The 18887-nt window shown below is 26.5% G+C and overlaps 1 protein-coding gene and 1 long non-coding RNA gene across 2 annotated transcripts; one reads left to right on the top strand and one right to left on the bottom strand.

Annotated features, from left to right (window-relative positions):
• On the bottom strand, nt 3587-3923 carry LOC109325182. Its single transcript, XR_002105096.1, has 2 exons — nt 3802-3923; nt 3587-3660 (listed from the first exon to the last, which is right to left on the bottom strand). It is a non-coding gene; the product is annotated as an uncharacterized LOC109325182 (long non-coding RNA).
• Nucleotides 12215-17200, top strand: LOC109325767 (dolichyl-diphosphooligosaccharide--protein glycosyltransferase 48 kDa subunit-like). Its single transcript, XM_019558319.1, has 13 exons — nt 12215-12536; nt 12742-12878; nt 13047-13172; nt 13568-13621; nt 13735-13848; nt 14190-14245; nt 14336-14377; nt 14586-14661; nt 14777-14848; nt 14943-15068; nt 15158-15262; nt 15659-15742; nt 16971-17200. The coding sequence occupies exons 1-13, from the start codon at nt 12266-12268 to the stop codon at nt 17016-17018; spliced, it is 1311 nt and encodes a 436-aa protein (XP_019413864.1). The 5' UTR covers nt 12215-12265; the 3' UTR covers nt 17019-17200.

Consider the following 18887-nt stretch of genomic DNA (forward strand, 5'->3'; position numbering starts at 1 on the left):
TATAAATATATAATTATATATAATTATATATTTATAGATAAAAAATATTGATTTTATATAAAATCAATATTTTTTATCTATAAATATATAATTATATATAATTATATATTTATAGATAAAAAATATTGATTTTATATAAAATCAATATTTTTTATCTATAAATATATAATTATATATAATTATATATTTATAGATAAAAAATATTGATTTTATATAAAATCAATATTTTTTATCTATAAATATATAATTATATATAATTATATATTTATAGATAAAAAATATTGATTTTATATAAAATCAATATTTTTTATCTATAAATATATAATTATATATAATTATATATTTATAGATAAAAAATATTGATTTTATATAAAATCAATATTTTTTATCTATAAATATATAATTATATATAATTATATATTTATAGATAAAAAATATTGATTTTATATAAAATCAATATTTTTTATCTATAAATATATAATTATATATAATTATATATTTATAGATAAAAAATATTGATTTTATATAAAATCAATATTTTTTATCTATAAATATATAATTATATATAATTATATATTTATAGATAAAAAATATTGATTTTATATAAAATCAATATTTTTTATCTATAAATATATAATTATATATAATTATATATTTATAGATAAAAAATATTGATTTTATATAAAATCAATATTTTTTATCTATAAATATATAATTATATATAATTATATATTTATAGATAAAAAATATTGATTTTATATAAAATCAATATTTTTTATCTATAAATATATAATTATATATAATTATATATTTATAGATAAAAAATATTGATTTTATATAAAATCAATATTTTTTATCTATAAATATATAATTATATATAATTATATATTTATAGATAAAAAATATTGATTTTATATAAAATCAATATTTTTTATCTATAAATATATAATTATATATAATTATATATTTATAGATAAAAAATATTGATTTTATATAAAATCAATATTTTTTATCTATAAATATATAATTATATATAATTATATATTTATAGATAAAAAATATTGATTTTATATAAAATCAATATTTTTTATCTATAAATATATAATTATATATAATTATATATTTATAGATAAAAAATATTGATTTTATATAAAATCAATATTTTTTATCTATAAATATATAATTATATATAATTATATATTTATAGATAAAAAATATTGATTTTATATAAAATCAATATTTTTTATCTATAAATATATAATTATATATAATTATATATTTATAGATAAAAAATATTGATTTTATATAAAATCAATATTTTTTATCTATAAATATATAATTATATATAATTATATATTTATAGATAAAAAATATTGATTTTATATAAAATCAATATTTTTTATCTATAAATATATAATTATATATAATTATATATTTATAGATAAAAAATATTGATTTTATATAAAATCAATATTTTTTATCTATAAATATATAATTATATATAATTATATATTTATAGATAAAAAATATTGATTTTATATAAAATCAATATTTTTTATCTATAAATATATAATTATATATAATTATATATTTATAGATAAAAAATATTGATTTTATATAAAATCAATATTTTTTATCTATAAATATATAATTATATATAATTATATATTTATAGATAAAAAATATTGATTTTATATAAAATCAATATTTTTTATCTATAAATATATAATTATATATAATTATATATTTATAGATAAAAAATATTGATTTTATATAAAATCAATATTTTTTATCTATAAATATATAATTATATATAATTATATATTTATAGATAAAAAATATTGATTTTATATAAAATCAATATTTTTTATCTATAAATATATAATTATATATAATTATATATTTATAGATAAAAAATATTGATTTTATATAAAATCAATATTTTTTATCTATAAATATATAATTATATATAATTATATATTTATAGATAAAAAATATTGATTTTATATAAAATCAATATTTTTTATCTATAAATATATAATTATATATAATTATATATTTATAGATAAAAAATATTGATTTTATATAAAATCAATATTTTTTATCTATAAATATATAATTATATATAATTATATATTTATAGATAAAAAATATTGATTTTATATAAAATCAATATTTTTTATCTATAAATATATAATTATATATAATTATATATTTATAGATAAAAAATATTGATTTTATATAAAATCAATATTTTTTATCTATAAATATATAATTATATATAATTATATATTTATAGATAAAAAATATTGATTTTATATAAAATCAATATTTTTTATCTATAAATATATAATTATATATAATTATATATTTATAGATAAAAAATATTGATTTTATATAAAATCAATATTTTTTATCTATAAATATATAATTATATATAATTATATATTTATAGATAAAAAATATTGATTTTATATAAAATCAATATTTTTTATCTATAAATATATAATTATATATAATTATATATTTATAGATAAAAAATATTGATTTTATATAAAATCAATATTTTTTATCTATAAATATATAATTATATATAATTATATATTTATAGATAAAAAATATTGATTTTATATAAAATCAATATTTTTTATCTATAAATATATAATTATATATAATTATATATTTATAGATAAAAAATATTGATTTTATATAAAATCAATATTTTTTATCTATAAATATATAATTATATATAATTATATATTTATAGATAAAAAATATTGATTTTATATAAAATCAATATTTTTTATCTATAAATATATAATTATATATAATTATATATTTATAGATAAAAAATATTGATTTTATATAAAATCAATATTTTTTATCTATAAATATATAATTATATATAATTATATATTTATAGATAAAAAATATTGATTTTATATAAAATCAATATTTTTTATCTATAAATATATAATTATATATAATTATATATTTATAGATAAAAAATATTGATTTTATATAAAATCAATATTTTTTATCTATAAATATATAATTATATATAATTATATATTTATAGATAAAAAATATTGATTTTATATAAAATCAATATTTTTTATCTATAAATATATAATTATATATAATTATATATTTATAGATAAAAAATATTGATTTTATATAAAATCATCCGGTCGGTCCTGTTCGACCGAATGATTTAACCGTTTAAATCAGATAAACTTAATTCAGAATCTATTCTTGTTTTACGCCGAACTCGGAACATTGAATAAAAAATTGAGTTCCATTAATGCACTACACGAACTCATTGGCATCAAGAACATGTTACATATATTTAATGACAACATAAATATCCAAAATCGGGAAAAGTTCCTCAAAGCTCCATGATGAAGTTTATATGTTTGAATAATCCAACGGGAAATATAAATATTTGAAAGCCACGAGAGAGTTTGATTATTATGGCCTGTCTCATTTGTTTCTACTTCAGGACTTTCTATAAAGCTAGTAAATAGATATGCATTTGATAGATATTATATGAACTTCTGAAATAGTTGGAAGTTGTAACTTCCTGTTTCATGGAGTAGCAGGATTTTTGCTGATAAGATCTGCTATTGATTCTTCTCCATACTTCTCAACCAGTTCTTCCTGCCATCACAACATAACAAGTTCAATGATGAAATTAGTAGTTATCCTAATTAAGTTCCTAAACTATTGCATGTGTCTTAGCTGAAAAACATAGAACTAAGGTATAATAATGAAGCATTTAGGGTTTAATTAATGGCATACCATTAAGGATTCATTTTCCTTTTCAACCTCCTCACTCTCCTTAGAAATGCGAAGAAGTTCTTTCCTGAGCTCAGAAACTTCACCTCTAAGATTGTCCACTCTATTACGTAGCTCTTCATGAGGTTCTTTCTGTCAAGGTAATTCACACGTACAATTAATGAAAAACATTATATGAAAGATGGTTTTAATTAAGCAAGTCTTATATATAGCATAATCATGATGAATTTAATAGCTAACTAAAATTAGCTTATAAATCCTTTGTACAACAATGAGAGATTTTATCTGATTAAAAATGGTGATGAATGAAGACAGGTAAAGAAATGTGTTATATAATTAATTTCTTTTTACAAAAAAAGAAGTTCAATAACTTCCACCAATATTTTGCATAATGTATTGTATACAAACCTCTCTCCGAATTTCCTCCCTCTTAAAAGGTTCCCTATTTTGCTGCCTTTTTCTTTTTCTTCTTCTTTCATTTTCCTGTCAAAGTAAATGTGTGTCATGAGGAAATAGTAGACATTGCTAAAAATTGAAAGAATTGACCTTAAGATGGGTTATATTTTCTGAAAGGTATACATCAAAGAAATTCATTTCAATGTAGAGCATATTTAAGCTCTTGATAGAATAGAACAACAAACATAAAATGGTGTGGTAGAACTTCATGCAAAAGGACCTAAATAAAGTTGCTAAAATGCAGTATAGGAAGAACAAAGCAAATGATATTCCCTGTAAAAAGTGATGCTAATTAACGTACGTGATAAAAACCTTGTAAAAAAGTGATAAAAAATAACCCATAAAAATTTATAGTACCTGCTTCTGAAGTTGAGGATTAGAGCCAGAAGCATTGGTGCCTGTCCCCAAATTCTGATTCAGAAGATTAGTTGAATTTGCTTTCGATGCGCATTTTTTATTCTCATCAACAATGTTACAGTTTTCAAGACCAGTTTCCTTCTGTGCTACTTGCCCTGGTCAAATCTCAGAGATCATAAAATATGCACTTTCATCTTCAATATAACAGATTAAATACAAATCCATGAACTCTAAACATACCATTTCCAACTATCTCGTTACATTGTTGATCCCTAGTTAAACGATAGTTCTGCATCTGAAAGGATACCATTAATCAAACAACGTTGCCAAATATTCTAAACATCATGAACTATAAAAAAAAATTAGTGTGATATATAAGTGGTAACATAATATATATCGATATATATGTACCTTAAGAACAATTTTTAGAGGTCTAGATGCATTTTTAGCAACATGGTCTTCATTTTGTGATCCCATGGTTTCACTTTTCGTACTGTGCAAAGATAATTTACAATTAATAAGTTTGTAAAAACGTGATCAAGTTGTTCAGTATAAAGAACAAATGCATCCCCATGATATGATACTTCTCACCAGCTGGTTTTTGGAATTGAAGCATTTTTTCCACTTTCTTCAAATTCCTTAGTTACTGAACTTTTAGGTTGCAAGTTCTGGTCACATTTTGTAACTGAATCCAAGTTTTTCCCACCAAAAGGCCTTTGTACTGTTTCTGAAAAATCCAATGAAGCAGAACCCTGACCAACATGCAAAAGAAGTAAGTTGTATCATATGCATTATGAATATTCAAAGTAGTACAAACAATATATACTTTTTTAACCTAAACCTTAGACATATATATACTTATTCATAATGAAAAATTTTCCTTATAAGAGGAAGAAACTTTAATTGAATCTAGATAGGAAACCGAAAAAATAGAAAAGGCTGCCAAACACAAAGTAAATATATATGTGAGAGAGAGTTTATGCACCTTCGTAAATGATTTTTTTACATCTTTTAAATAGTTGTAACATTAATTATCATTCAAGTGTCTTATATTTATTTGAGATAATCAATGATTAACATATGAATGATTATAATGTACTCTAAAATTGTACATCACTATTTGCTAACCCCAACCTACCTCTAGAATTATGCCTGTAAAAGAATATGAAAATGTCATTAAAACTAAAGCCAACCAGTTGACTTGATTTTAATAGAAATTATGGGAGTAAAATATAAAGCAAGAAAGCTAGTACACTGAAACATGGATTGGAGAATCAAACAAGCATAATTCTTTATAGCTTGATGGTGTTTGGGACAAATATAATCACAATCCTATAATTATCTTTTGGCCGAAAATAAGCATATATTTTTTATAAGCAAGAAGCATAGTTTTTTAAGTTTCACTTTATACAATAATGTCTCATAATCTAATTATTCAAATTTCCTATAATATATGAATCAAACACATTGTTAATAGATTTATTAAAAGGTTTCTGAATTAGGATCATGCAGTCAATAGCCTACTTCATGATTGGCAATTCTTGGTTTTATTCAAGTGTGAATTCTCACATTGTATATGTGGGTAGGATCGCAAAAGTTTATAAGTAGAAAAAACTCATGAAACTTATGCCTTAAGGTTTTGGTTCAAGACGTGGTGTCACTTGTGGCTCTACACTCTTCTCATACTTCGATAACAATGAAACTCTCTGGTGGTTAGAGGCTCCCTGGTCGTAGTCTGTCCAACAAGTTGTATTAGAGCCGATGATTCAACTGAGACATGTGGACTTCAGGGGAGCGGACCAGAAAGTGTCTGGTACCCACACTTGAAGGGGAGATTGTTAGGTATATGTGGGGAGTAGTGCAAGACTTTAAAGTAGAAAATGCTCATGAAACTAATGCATTAAAGTTTTGGTTTAAGACGTGGTGTCTCACTTGTGACTCTCTATTATTTCCATATCGTGATAACAATGGAACTACCTAGTGATTGGAGGCTACCCAGTCGTAGTCTATTCCAACACTTTTAACTTTCTTATAAAGTAATCGGGTTGACACTCTTTATGCCGCTTTTTAATACATTTGCTTCTAAAAAAAATATTATCACATTAAATGTAGTACATATATTTTCCCGCCTTCATTGCCAATAGATGCAATTTGCTATAATTATGCATGAATGTGTAAATCACAGTACCTTGCTTGGGCACTGGGAGGTGCAAGAGTAAGAACCAGATGGAGTTAAACCGGTAGTTGGAGTAGACTGAGGAGCATGATATGCCTATAGTTAAAAATAACTTAGAGGGTTAGTTTCTTTCCCTGTGAATTAGAAACATATATATAAATGATAATTATACATGCATCTACATAACCCTTCATCTCCATAGAGACAAATCTTGAAAGACTCAATTGGAAAGTCTAAGTGATAAACCCTAGTTGATTCCCTCCCCCATATACATGAACCCTAAGCTAGAACCTGAAGCACCTTTTCATTTGGAGGCCTAAATATTCCAGAAGTTGGTACAAATCTGGATAGTATTAAGGTTGTATCAGCCCTTGTTGCATCAAAAGTTTTAAAAGGCACAGATGCAAGAGTAATGTAGGATTGTTTCTTTGCATGTGAGGCTGGGATTCTTTTTGATCGGGTTCCCTTTGTTATACAAGGATTCCATTGTGGTTGGAGTGAAGCGATTAGAGGTAGGTTGTTATGTTCATCCTGAAACATGAAAGTAGAACCCAAATTAGTTCACACTGAAATTTTTTCCAAGGGACTGAAATCAAATCAGACATGAATGATTACATATGCAGAAAAGTTATGTATATATATGTTTCTTTTATTATATATGCATAATAGTTGACAAAGTGATTATAAAACCATCAACAACAAAAGCTAACCAACAATGAACCTTTTAACAAGTGTATCACAAAGCTATGAACTACAAATCAAGTAATCAATTAAAGATTAGAGTTTATAAGGATGGGGAGGATTTGGAATACGGTTCAATTAAATTTGTGGGTTGGGAATAGTTATTTATCTCAAATTAATTAAAATGTAATATTTATGCACTGATAATGTAAAGATTTATATAAAGTCACTTTTGGATTATTTTTTTTAAAGAGACAATAATAAATGAATATGAATGGTGAATAATACAAATTCACAAAAAATTCATACACTATCCATATATATATCTTTTTCTCAATTAATTAATCCTTTGTTTTATTTATCTAGTTTTTTACTTTTATGCCAGCACAAAAAACTTTTCAATTTTTTCAAACTGATCTCTCTTTCTAGCTTCTCTCTCCATCTCATATTAATTTCTCCCTTCTGAATTTCTTCTCTACAACAGATTAAGTGTAAGAGTTTGCAAGAATTAATGGGAAAATCTTATTAGGGAATTCGCTAGAAATTAATTAAACTATCACATGTCACCTCACAAATTTCGGAATCATTTTATCACTTATTAATCTTTTGAAATGAAAATTGTACATGTAAAAAATTTAAAAAATCCAAAATGAATCTTGAGTAAAAAATTAATACAAATTGTAGACACAAGCATATAAGCAGACGAAGGGCGTGGTGGAAAAGGCTTTTTCGAAGTATTCCATGGAAAAAAGTAAAAAATAAAAAATTGAAGGAAAAAATATTTAGATCATATCTGATCTAATTAAGTTATAGATAGAGAAATTTAAATGAGATTGATTATGCGGCATGTTTACTCACATGTTTAGGTTCCAAGGTTTTGGAAATCTCACGAAACTTGATAGACATGTTGGATTTTTTTGTCTCCATTGTGCCCAAGACGAATATCAACTCAGTAGTACCTAAATCAACATGAACAATTTTCTTTCGAATCAATACTCAGACAAGAAGATATAACTAATTAGAAAATAGATGAAAGAAAATATAGCAAAAATAACAGACGAACAAAGTTGATATCGATCAATATTCATCAATTACATGAACAAATTAAAATAATGAATATATATATATATTTTTGATTCATTTATTCTGGAGGAACATAATATTTAAGATGACCTATAGAAACATAAGCTAAGCTCCTATATTACTGATAAATCACATACCAGGCTTTCTGTTGAGCAATAGAATTTTGATCATACGAAACTAATTAATCAAGAGGAGGAGGCAATCAAAATATATTGAAGGAAAAACAAAGCATTTATTATGTTAGGAATAAAAAATTTAGAATATTTTTCTATAAGTAATTGGAAAGATTTAATACTTTTTATTTTCTTTCTAAAATATTCTCCTTACTTATACTTGAATAGTGAATAAGAATATAAGTTATTGTTTCACAATGGGAGCTTCTTATCAAATAGCCTTTTAACCAGTAAATAAATTATTAAAATAGTTATATAAAGGGAGCTTGTAGCTTTTAAGAAAAAGCTTATGGTGTTTTTGAATGCTAGTTTTTAGAGAACTACTTTTAAAAACTTAGAAAATAAAAAATGTGTTTTTAATAATTTTTCTTCCAATTTTATCCATCAAATATTTAAAATTAAATGAGTTACGTCTAACTAAGAAATCATATTATTAACATTATTTTTTTAGTTATTTTTCAAATTCTATGTCTATTTGTATCTTTTCATTTTTGTCAATAAAAGTTAGTGTGCCTTACACCCACCTCCAAATAAGTTTTTAATTTATTAAACAACTCTAAATTAATAAACTATATACACATTTACAAATTTCAGCTGCCTTCTACCACCTAAAAGTTACTATTAAAAAGAGCTAAATATATAAATAAATACCGAGGCAGGCTTTGAAAAATATAATATTTATTTACTTAATAATCAGGTAACAGCTAGAAGATTTTAAACTATTGAAATAAAAATATGCATAAAAATATTTTAATTAATTAATCCTGCAAATGCTTTTGAAAACATTTATTATGGAATGAGTGAAAATTATTAATTTTTGCCTTGGAATTCTAAAACATTTATTACGAAATGAATGAATAAAAATTATTAAATAAATTTAAAACTCACCTACCTTTACTTTTAATTTTGAGAATAAAGCATGTTTATCTTCTTAAATTTATTGATCGTTTGACACGTGACTTATTTCATTTATTTTTAAAAGTTTTCATTTTAAAATATATTATAATCGAAAAGGCAAGACATATATCAAACAATCAATGAATTTAACAAAACAAATTATCTTATAATACAATAAAATATTTTATTCTCTTTAATTATTTATATTTTTGTTTTATTCCACCATATCTTACAAAATATTAAATAAACTAAGGAGAAATATATTCCTGTTAAAAAGATAGTCACACATCTATCTTGTACTTGTTTTTTTTGTTTTCCCCCCAAAATTGATAAGATTCGTGTTTTAGCAATTTTAAAAGGAACGAAGTTTTGGTGAAATCAACTCAAATCAAATATTCAATATCTTTCATTTTAAGAGTTAAAAAAAGTTTACTATGAGAGGATTGAATTTAGTTAATCTTACTCATTTACCTTTGAAACAAAGCAAGGACCACTCTCATCTACACTTCAATTTTACAAGAACACAAAATTTTAAGCCACCAACTTCCTTTTACACATAACGTTAGGTGCAATGGGTAAATTAAAAACACATAATAACATAATATAACATTAAAGAACAAAATGCACATGAAGCCCAATTCTTGTGGTCTGTGAAACAAGTTTAGATCAATAAGAATGAACTTGTTATATGAAGTAAATAGCAGTTAAAAAGACAAGAAAACTTTTTATCGGAATGAAGAAAATATACAGTATGAAGTTAAACAAAATTAAGAAAAAAGGGAGAGAGGAAAATTGAAGAAGAGAAACCAACCTGTGTCTTTGTCACAAAAACCGAGGTGCGAATGATACTTCTTATATTTAGTGGAGCTTTTATATAGGTCTAATATATGTAATTTTATTTTTTAAAACTACTTATTATGTACATTATATTATGAAAAAATTTAATTATGAATGGACACAAAAACTTTTAAAACTAAAATTATGATATGTCCTACTTTTTTAGTTTATAAAAATATTTGTAAAAAATAATTAAATATACTACATTGAAGAAGATAATTTATCTCTTTATAAGATGTTTTATTCTCAATTTCTAATGGATAATTACATCATATAACAACTGTAATGTCATGTTATTGGTACAATATTGCACAGATTTTAATACATTTGGCCTTTGGAAAGAAAATTATAATTTTATAATGTAGAAAATTTTACGATAATAAAGTATCTTTTGATATAAAGAATAAGTTATCTTCTTTAGCCTATGAAATCTTGACATGTGTTATATTTAATTATTTTCTATAAAAATATTTTTAAAACAAATCAATATACATGTCATATTTTTACTGGCGAGAGAAGATAAATTATTCTTTGTTATAATGATATACTTTATTCTCATGTTATATTAACATAAAGTTTAAAAATCATACGATGCAATTTTATATTCAATTTCAGATTAGCATAAACTTAGCCCTTTATTTTCTTTCTCTTAAGGTTGCCCTTTATATTTAAAATACAACAAAGCATGGGATGTTCATGCATATGGCAACAATTAAAATACTTTTGAAGTATAAAAAATGTTGGAATTTTGAGTTGGTTAAAAAAATTTGAAGGACGGATGATGTAACACACACAAAATTAATATAATTATCTAGAAAATAAAACATTAGTATTTAAGAGATTGAGGTGTAAAGAGTTTAGTTTTTTTCAAATCGGATGGGAAGCATTCAATTCTCTAGGGTTGATTTAAAAATTATTTTTTTAAAAATAAATTAAAATAATGATTGTTAGATTTTTATTTCTGTCATAATCCCATATCCAAATTCAATTTTCCCACACCTACATTCTACAAAATTATGCAAATGAGTAAAAACTTTAGCTTTTGTTCCTTTGAAAATTAAAAAGTGAAGTAGTATACCAATAGAGCGTTTGAAACTACCAAGAATTCTTGCAACAATTGTGTTTTTTTGGAATGATATATGATGGTGTGGCCATATTTTCACTGACTTGCATTTACAATTAAAAACCAAAGGTGTTAAATATAGTTTTTTTTTTATTTTCCACAGGTCTCCTCACATTATATGCAATCTTGTCCGAGAACTATGTGGGGCTAATTCTGCTATTAGATATTTTTTCATCATCCACAAGACTCGAACCGAGACTTTACTTAAAGTGAATCAAACATGTACCACTTGAACCAACACCCGTTGGTTGTTAAATTATGTATTTACATTAAAAAATTTATAATTAAAACAGCTTCTAATTTATTTTTAATTAGGAGGAATTTTACAAGAAGGAAAAAAAAATCTCCCATGTTAAATAACCATGTGGCCAAATTTAAGGAGTTAAAATCATCTCCGGTATTAGAACTTAAAAGTCCAAATACATCACAAACAATATAAAAAATAGAATATTATGACATTTTATCCCTTAAATATAATAATGTGATATTTTTGTCTTTCAATACTAAAGCAAAAATAACAACTTATTCAGCCCAAACCCAATACATAGAAAGACAGAAAAACACTGAAATTAATTATTATAAGGCCCAAAATCGAGAATTTAAAATTACGAAAACACCCCATCCCATAAAAAGACTTTGTGAAACTCACTCTCTCTTTCACTCCTTCACTCGCAGTAGATCCAAATGTCGAAGCTAATCTTGTGTGTGTTCCTAACCTTCACCCTTATTCCACTGCTATGCACCTCTTTCTCTTCCGATACACCCTCAGATCGACGCGTTCTCGTTTTGCTCGATGACTTTGCTCTCAAATCCTCTCATTCTCTCTACTTCAATTCCCTTCATTCTCGCGGCTTCGATCTCGAGTTCAAACTCGCTGATGATCCCAAAATCGCGCTCCAGAGATACGGCCAGTACCTCTACGATGCCCTAATTCTCCTTTGTCCAACCATCGAACGTGAGATTTTGACTCAGATCTCGGTTTCTGTTATTTTATTTGCAAATCAATTTCCAGGAATTTTGGTTTTACATTTTATTAATGTGGATTAAAGGCTTTTAGTTGGATTTGTGTAATTGAATGAGGCTTGTTATTGTTAATTGTTTATTTGCATTTTTTGACATGGATTTTGAGATTTTGCTTGTCTCGTTTGATAAACGTGCAGGATTTGGAGGTTCTATTGATGCTGCTGCTATTTTGGATTTTGTTGATTCCGGTCATGATTTGATAGTTGCTGCTGACAGCAATGCATCTGATTTGATCAGAGAAATTGCCACTGAGAGTGGAGTGGACTTTGATGAGGTGCTTACTGTAAAGTTTATTAGCTGAATTGTTCATTTACTTTGGTTTATATTTTGTTTATTCTATGGCTAATTGAGGTATAATGTGCTTAGCTGCTAATATTTTTGTATTATTTTGTGCACTCGGGTCTAACCTTTTTTTACTTGTGTCTTTTACTTTTTTATCTAGGATCCTGCTGCTTTGGTTGTAGACCATTCTGGTTATGCAGTCTCTGCCTCTGAAGGGGATCATACTTTGATTGCTAGTGATGATTTAATCAAGTCTGATGTGATTTTGGGAAGCAAAAAAATTGAGGCAAGTGCATTGCTAATTTACATATTAATTGCATTATGCGCGGTAATTTGACAGTTTGTGCTACGGTCTGAGCCCATGAAGTAGTTTTTGCTCATTTCATTTTCCCTTACTTTTGTCTTTTGTTTCAAAGAGGGGGAGGGAGTGGGTTGAGTGACTTGAGTCATTGTCCTCAATGATAACATTTTTTTAACAAGTTCGCATACTGGCACTAGTACAAGGTTCATCTCTTTGTGAGACTTTCTTTAAGATGAAACTTGTACGTGGTACCCAGTGAATTCGTATGCAGTATGCAGGGTTAATGGGAGAATCTGGTAACTATAGCATTATGTGTTACTACCAAATGCTGATTATTAAACACAATCTTTTCTCTCTGATGTTTACATTACATGCAACAGGCTCCAGTACTTTTCCAAGGGATTGGGCATTCATTAAATCCTTCCAATAGTCTGGTAATGTTTCTTTATCTTACTCCTTATAGTTAAATTTATTATAATTATTAGTAAGTTTGGTTGCCAGCGATGAATTTATTTTGTTTTACTTTTTACTGTCTGTTTCACTTTAGGTCTTGAAAGTTCTCTCTGCATCTCCTTCAGCATATTCTGCTAATCCAAAATCTAAGTTGGCATCTCCTCCATCACTCACTGGATCTACAATCTCATTGGTTTCAGTTATACAGGTATGTAATATTTTATCCTCCAATTGCGTGTGTTGTTAGCTGTCCTCACTAATTCAGTCTGTATGTCAGTGATTATCTTTTAACGTGTCATCTATTGCTTTTAAATATGCATTACAAGGTTTAATTCTCTGTTTCTTTATTCATTTAAAGTTTTTCATGTCCATTTTGGAGTATTATTATGTCCATTTTTCATGTCTTTATTCACCTTTATCTTTTACTTTCCATAAAAGATTTGTTTCACACGTTTAATGGTCCATTGCATGATGTTTTGATTTTTGTATTACATTAATTCTGCACAAATGTATTAAACTCATCACTTATTTAATTTTATCTTTTGCCAGGCAAGAAATAATGCTCGGATATTGATCTCTGGCTCATTGAGCCTGTTCAGCAACCGGTATGAAATGCTCATGTGTTAATCAGGGTTTTGTAATGTGTAAGCTCTGAAGTTGTTTTGTACTACGGTAAACATGGTTTTTTTCTGCAGATTTTTCAGGTCTAGTGTTCAGAAGGCTGGGAGTCCAATCAAGTGAGTAAAGCACTTAACCTCCTTTTTCCTGTCTTTTTATCAGAAATAAATTCATGCTAGAGTAGCAGTCTTCCATCTGAACACTGCCGTAATACTGTTTCTACTTTCATTCTGCTAGTTTGTATAATACTTTCACTCTATCCACCTTAAAGTAATGGATCATACCTGCTTCAGGTAAAGGTTGGTAATGTTTTTTTTTTAATGACAGGCATGACAAGTCTGGTAACGAGCAGTTCTTGACTGAAGTCAGCAAATGGGTTTTCCATGAAAGAGGTCACCTCAAGGTAAGGCAATAATACTTCTATCAATATCAGTGGTGTTTTTATTTATTTCATTGACATCATAATTAGAAAGATTGTTGTTTACTAATGTGCTTTTGCTGCATGTTTTGACATTAAGGCGGTGAATGTGCAACACCATAAAATTGGGGAAGCTGACGAACCAGCCATGTATAGGATCAACGATGATTTGGTAAATTAAATATCATTTCAATGCTGATATATGTATCGTTTGTGTTTTGATATAAACATAACTTCTGACTGTGACTCCTCTAATATTGTTGAAGGAATACTCTGTTGAAATTTATGAGTGGTCTGGGACAGCTTGGGAACCTTATGTGGCTGATGATGTTCAAGTGCAATTTTACATGATGAGCCCCTATGTCTTGAAGACTTTATCAACTGATGGAAAGGTGCTTTTGAAATTTCTTTTGGTCATACGCTTGTGATCTTCTAAGTGGACTCTTGTGTGAAATTTGCTGGATTATGTTTTCTCTTTCAGGGTCGTTACTTCACATCCTTTAAGGTTCCTGATGTCTATGGGGTTTTCCAATTCAAAGTTGAGTACCATAAACTTGGATATTCGACCTTATCTTTATCAAAGCAGGTAAGTGCTGATCCTCTGGTTTTATATTTTAGTACTTTTAAGAATCATTCTACCATAATATCGTATTTTTCATGCAATAGTTCAAAGTTCAAACCACCTATCTGCATCATTAGATTTACCTTTGTACATGAGCATGCTACATCAAAACTTTTCTGCACGATCCATATATAATAAGACCTTTATGGGTTTAGAAATTCCTTTTTCCAATGCCTTTTATATGTTGTCATTTATGGTACCTACCTAGCTTTGCTTTATTTATTATTATCTATGACTATGCATACAGTACAACCAGTCATATTTCAGAGTTTATCACCGATTAAGAGTTTATTGACGTTATACATTATAATAACAAAACTATTGGAATCAGTCATGTATTGTGTTGAACTTTCCATGTAGATTCCTGTCCGTCCCTTCAGACACAATGAATACGAGAGATTTATTCCAGCAGCTTATCCCTATTATGGAGCAGCATTTTCAATGGTAAGGATTTCTCTCCATATCTCATTCGGAGGGATAATCTATAAATTGGATTATGACCTTGACTTTTGTTTTAGCTTGAAGTCTTAAGCTTTTTAAGTTGTAATTCGGTTTTGGTGAATTATGGAGAATTTGGGGTTGTTTTGGTGAGGGAAATGGAAAAGATTAGAAGGGGGAAGCGCCACAAATAAGAATGTTTGATAAGCTAGTGTTATTCGCCACAAGCTAGGAAGCTTGATAAGAATTCATCAATGGTGGCCACAACCAACAATGGAGGTTTTTAGGAGAATTCTCTCAACTAAAATAAACACAAGGTTTTCTCAAAATTAAACTTGACTTTATTAATGAATAAACAAAATTATAAATAGGCAATCTGCCTTGGCTGAAATAAACTAAAATAAGTCTAAAGATAAAATCCTAATTATCTTTGAATACTAAAATATAATATCTTATTTAATCAAATCTGAAATGCAAACAAAAATCCTAACTAATCCTAAGATAATGTGAAGATAATGAAATTTAAAATCCTAAATTATCAAATAGATAAGATCTAATCCAATCTGGTTGGTTTGTTGAAAAGATAATGTTTGACTAAGTTGTTGGTCAAAATAAATTTATCTTTACTTGAATCCTTGATTGTAGTTGCCCAACCTCTTAACTTTATTTCCTTTGATTTAATCAATTTATTACTTAAGCAAATAAATAAATAAACTAAAAACTATTATAATTTCTGGCTCTCCTAATTTTAAGATTGTTCTCCACAAATCATAGGTTGCCCCCCTTGGTTTACCTCGGCAAGGATAGGTCCAAGTACCAGCCCACTTGTTCAAGTTTATGTTTAATTTAACGTTTGACTGTACCATATCATGTAAACTGGTGGAGATAATTTGCTGATCTAGTCCAGGCATAGATAATGAATTCCTGACCAATCTTAAACCAACATCAATCATTCTTACTAATGCACGTTAACATTCTTGTTAAGTTGATTTCTCTTAGCAGTATTTGTAAAAATGTGAACTTGCATTCAAATGTTCAATTGAATTTTAGCAATTTAGACCAAGTGGCACCTACCATTACTGTCAAAAGGTCCAGATAGTTTCTTTTAAAAGCTTATTGAGATCCGGCTTACAGTATATTTAAGTTGTAATTAGATGTGTATGTTCTGTCAAATGGATCTTGTCGAGAGTTCCCGGTGGCTTTTGGTTAATATAACTTTTTGATTGTGATGCAGATGGCAGGTTTCTTCATCTTCACTGCTGTTCATCTATACAACAAGTAGGTGTGAACGTTGGCACTAAGATACTGTAACAACTTGGGGTTGGACTTAAATTGAGATTGAAAATTTTGATTAGGCAGTAATACAAATATGTTTCGGACTTGCTTTTATTCTGTAAGATGGCCTTACAGTTTAACTTTAGCATGCTCTTAGTTATTTTAAGTTCAGCATAATTGCTTAGATTTTCTTAATGCCCATAATAACTGACGCGTATCCTATTAGTATTTCAAATTGCCTATCACCACTACCAAGTAGGTAATAATAATTTTATTTTATTTTAAAAACTGTGAATACTTGATGAGTGTAAATGATAGTTTTAAAACTGGATTGTACAGGCCAGTTCAGTCGGAAAACCGGTTCTTGTACTGATAAGTTATGACAGTTATATTAATTATGTAATTAAATTGATCAAAACTGGTAAATTTAAGTCAAACTGGTCATATTAGTACCCGGTCAAAATTGGTTTGTATATACAAAATTTAATATTTTTAAAATTGACACTAAGGATTTAAACCCTAATCCTTAAATGGATAGTTGTCTGTAATATAGTAAGTCATAACAATATTTATATATATATTTATACTTCTATACTACTTATGGGAAAACCTAAAATAACTATCTATCATGGTGTAGTTTGTGGTTCTCCTTATTTTGCCCTCACTATTTTCTAATTTTTATAAAAAAAAATCATATATAACCCAATGTTCATCCCCACATAATATATGTTCATATTATTTGTTTGATTATTCTTTATTCTTATATTATGACTACGAGGTTTAAATGTAGAACATGAATGTTATACCAATCGAATAAATTCAACTGGAAATTACAAATATTTAACACAATATTATATTTGATATTTATGACATACAAACTATACTATATTATATAATTTAATTAGTGACAGACACGACAGTGGCTGTCAACACGCTAGTATATATTATATAATTTAATTAGTGACAATTAAATCATTGAACCACCATATTAATGTTTTCACTGATATAATATCGTTTTCGTTCCATGGATTTACAATGGGTTTAAACTTTAAAGCGACACATGTATGGGTGTTATGAACAAAGGGAACGTAGTGTTTGGAATTATTTATGTTATTAGTATTTAATCAATCATTCATATGTTAATGTTATTGATTGTGGACATTAGTATCTAGGGTATAATTTGGGAGAAGCATTATACTGATGGAAAGAGTTAAACTTCTAACATAACACCTGAGTACCAAACTATTTTCCCAATGAAGTTCATCCAAAGCAGGGTATAATTTGAAGGATTGTTTTTATAAAGTTTGAATGCATTAATTACTCAGTATAATAATATCTGTACAAAGTTTAGAGGCTTCTGGGGTAATATTTCAAAATTAGACACAGGCCAATGAAGTAATGAAAATTGACACAAACATGGGAAGGTAAATATACACATAACAGTAACAGTAACCTTAATATTGCTCTGAGGCTTGTCTTCAAGTGCAGAGATTGAGGTAATGATCAGAAAATGAAAACAAGAAAAGACTTGACAATCATTTTTTTCCAAAGTTTCTTCTCCCCTCATCCTGTTTCGGCCTCTTCTTCACTTAAGTTTCTTGTTTAATATCTCAAATGGCTTCTACAGAAAAAAACGTATAACAACGGCTATGTCATATCTTCAACCTATGCTTGTGCCGTTCCTACACCTGAGATGACACCAGTTTTTCCTTCAATATGGAGTTCTAACGGTTACCTTGTACCTCAACACTTAGATTTTCTGAATCTAAAACACAGGTAGCATTTCATATAGAGCCAATCCAATTACCATTTATCACCTTACAAGGTCATTCACACCACATGTGAAACAAAACTCTGTTCAATCACCATTTATCAT

Source organism: Lupinus angustifolius, chromosome LG13 (genome assembly GCF_001865875.1).
Source record: "Lupinus angustifolius cultivar Tanjil chromosome LG13, LupAngTanjil_v1.0, whole genome shotgun sequence".
NCBI classification, from domain to species: Eukaryota; Viridiplantae; Streptophyta; class Magnoliopsida; order Fabales; family Fabaceae; genus Lupinus; species Lupinus angustifolius.

Excerpts from the sequence above, each read along its gene's own strand:
- LOC109325767 (XM_019558319.1), top strand. The coding sequence starts at position 12,266 with ATGTCGAAGCTAATCTTGTGTGTGTTCCTAACCTTCACCCTTATTCCA. Across the intron at positions 13,173-13,567 it reads TGGGAAGCAAAAAAATTGAG|GCTCCAGTACTTTTCCAAGG; the intron begins GCAAGTGCATTG and ends TACATGCAACAG. Across the intron at positions 14,662-14,776 it reads ATGAAAGAGGTCACCTCAAG|GCGGTGAATGTGCAACACCA; the intron begins GTAAGGCAATAA and ends TTTGACATTAAG.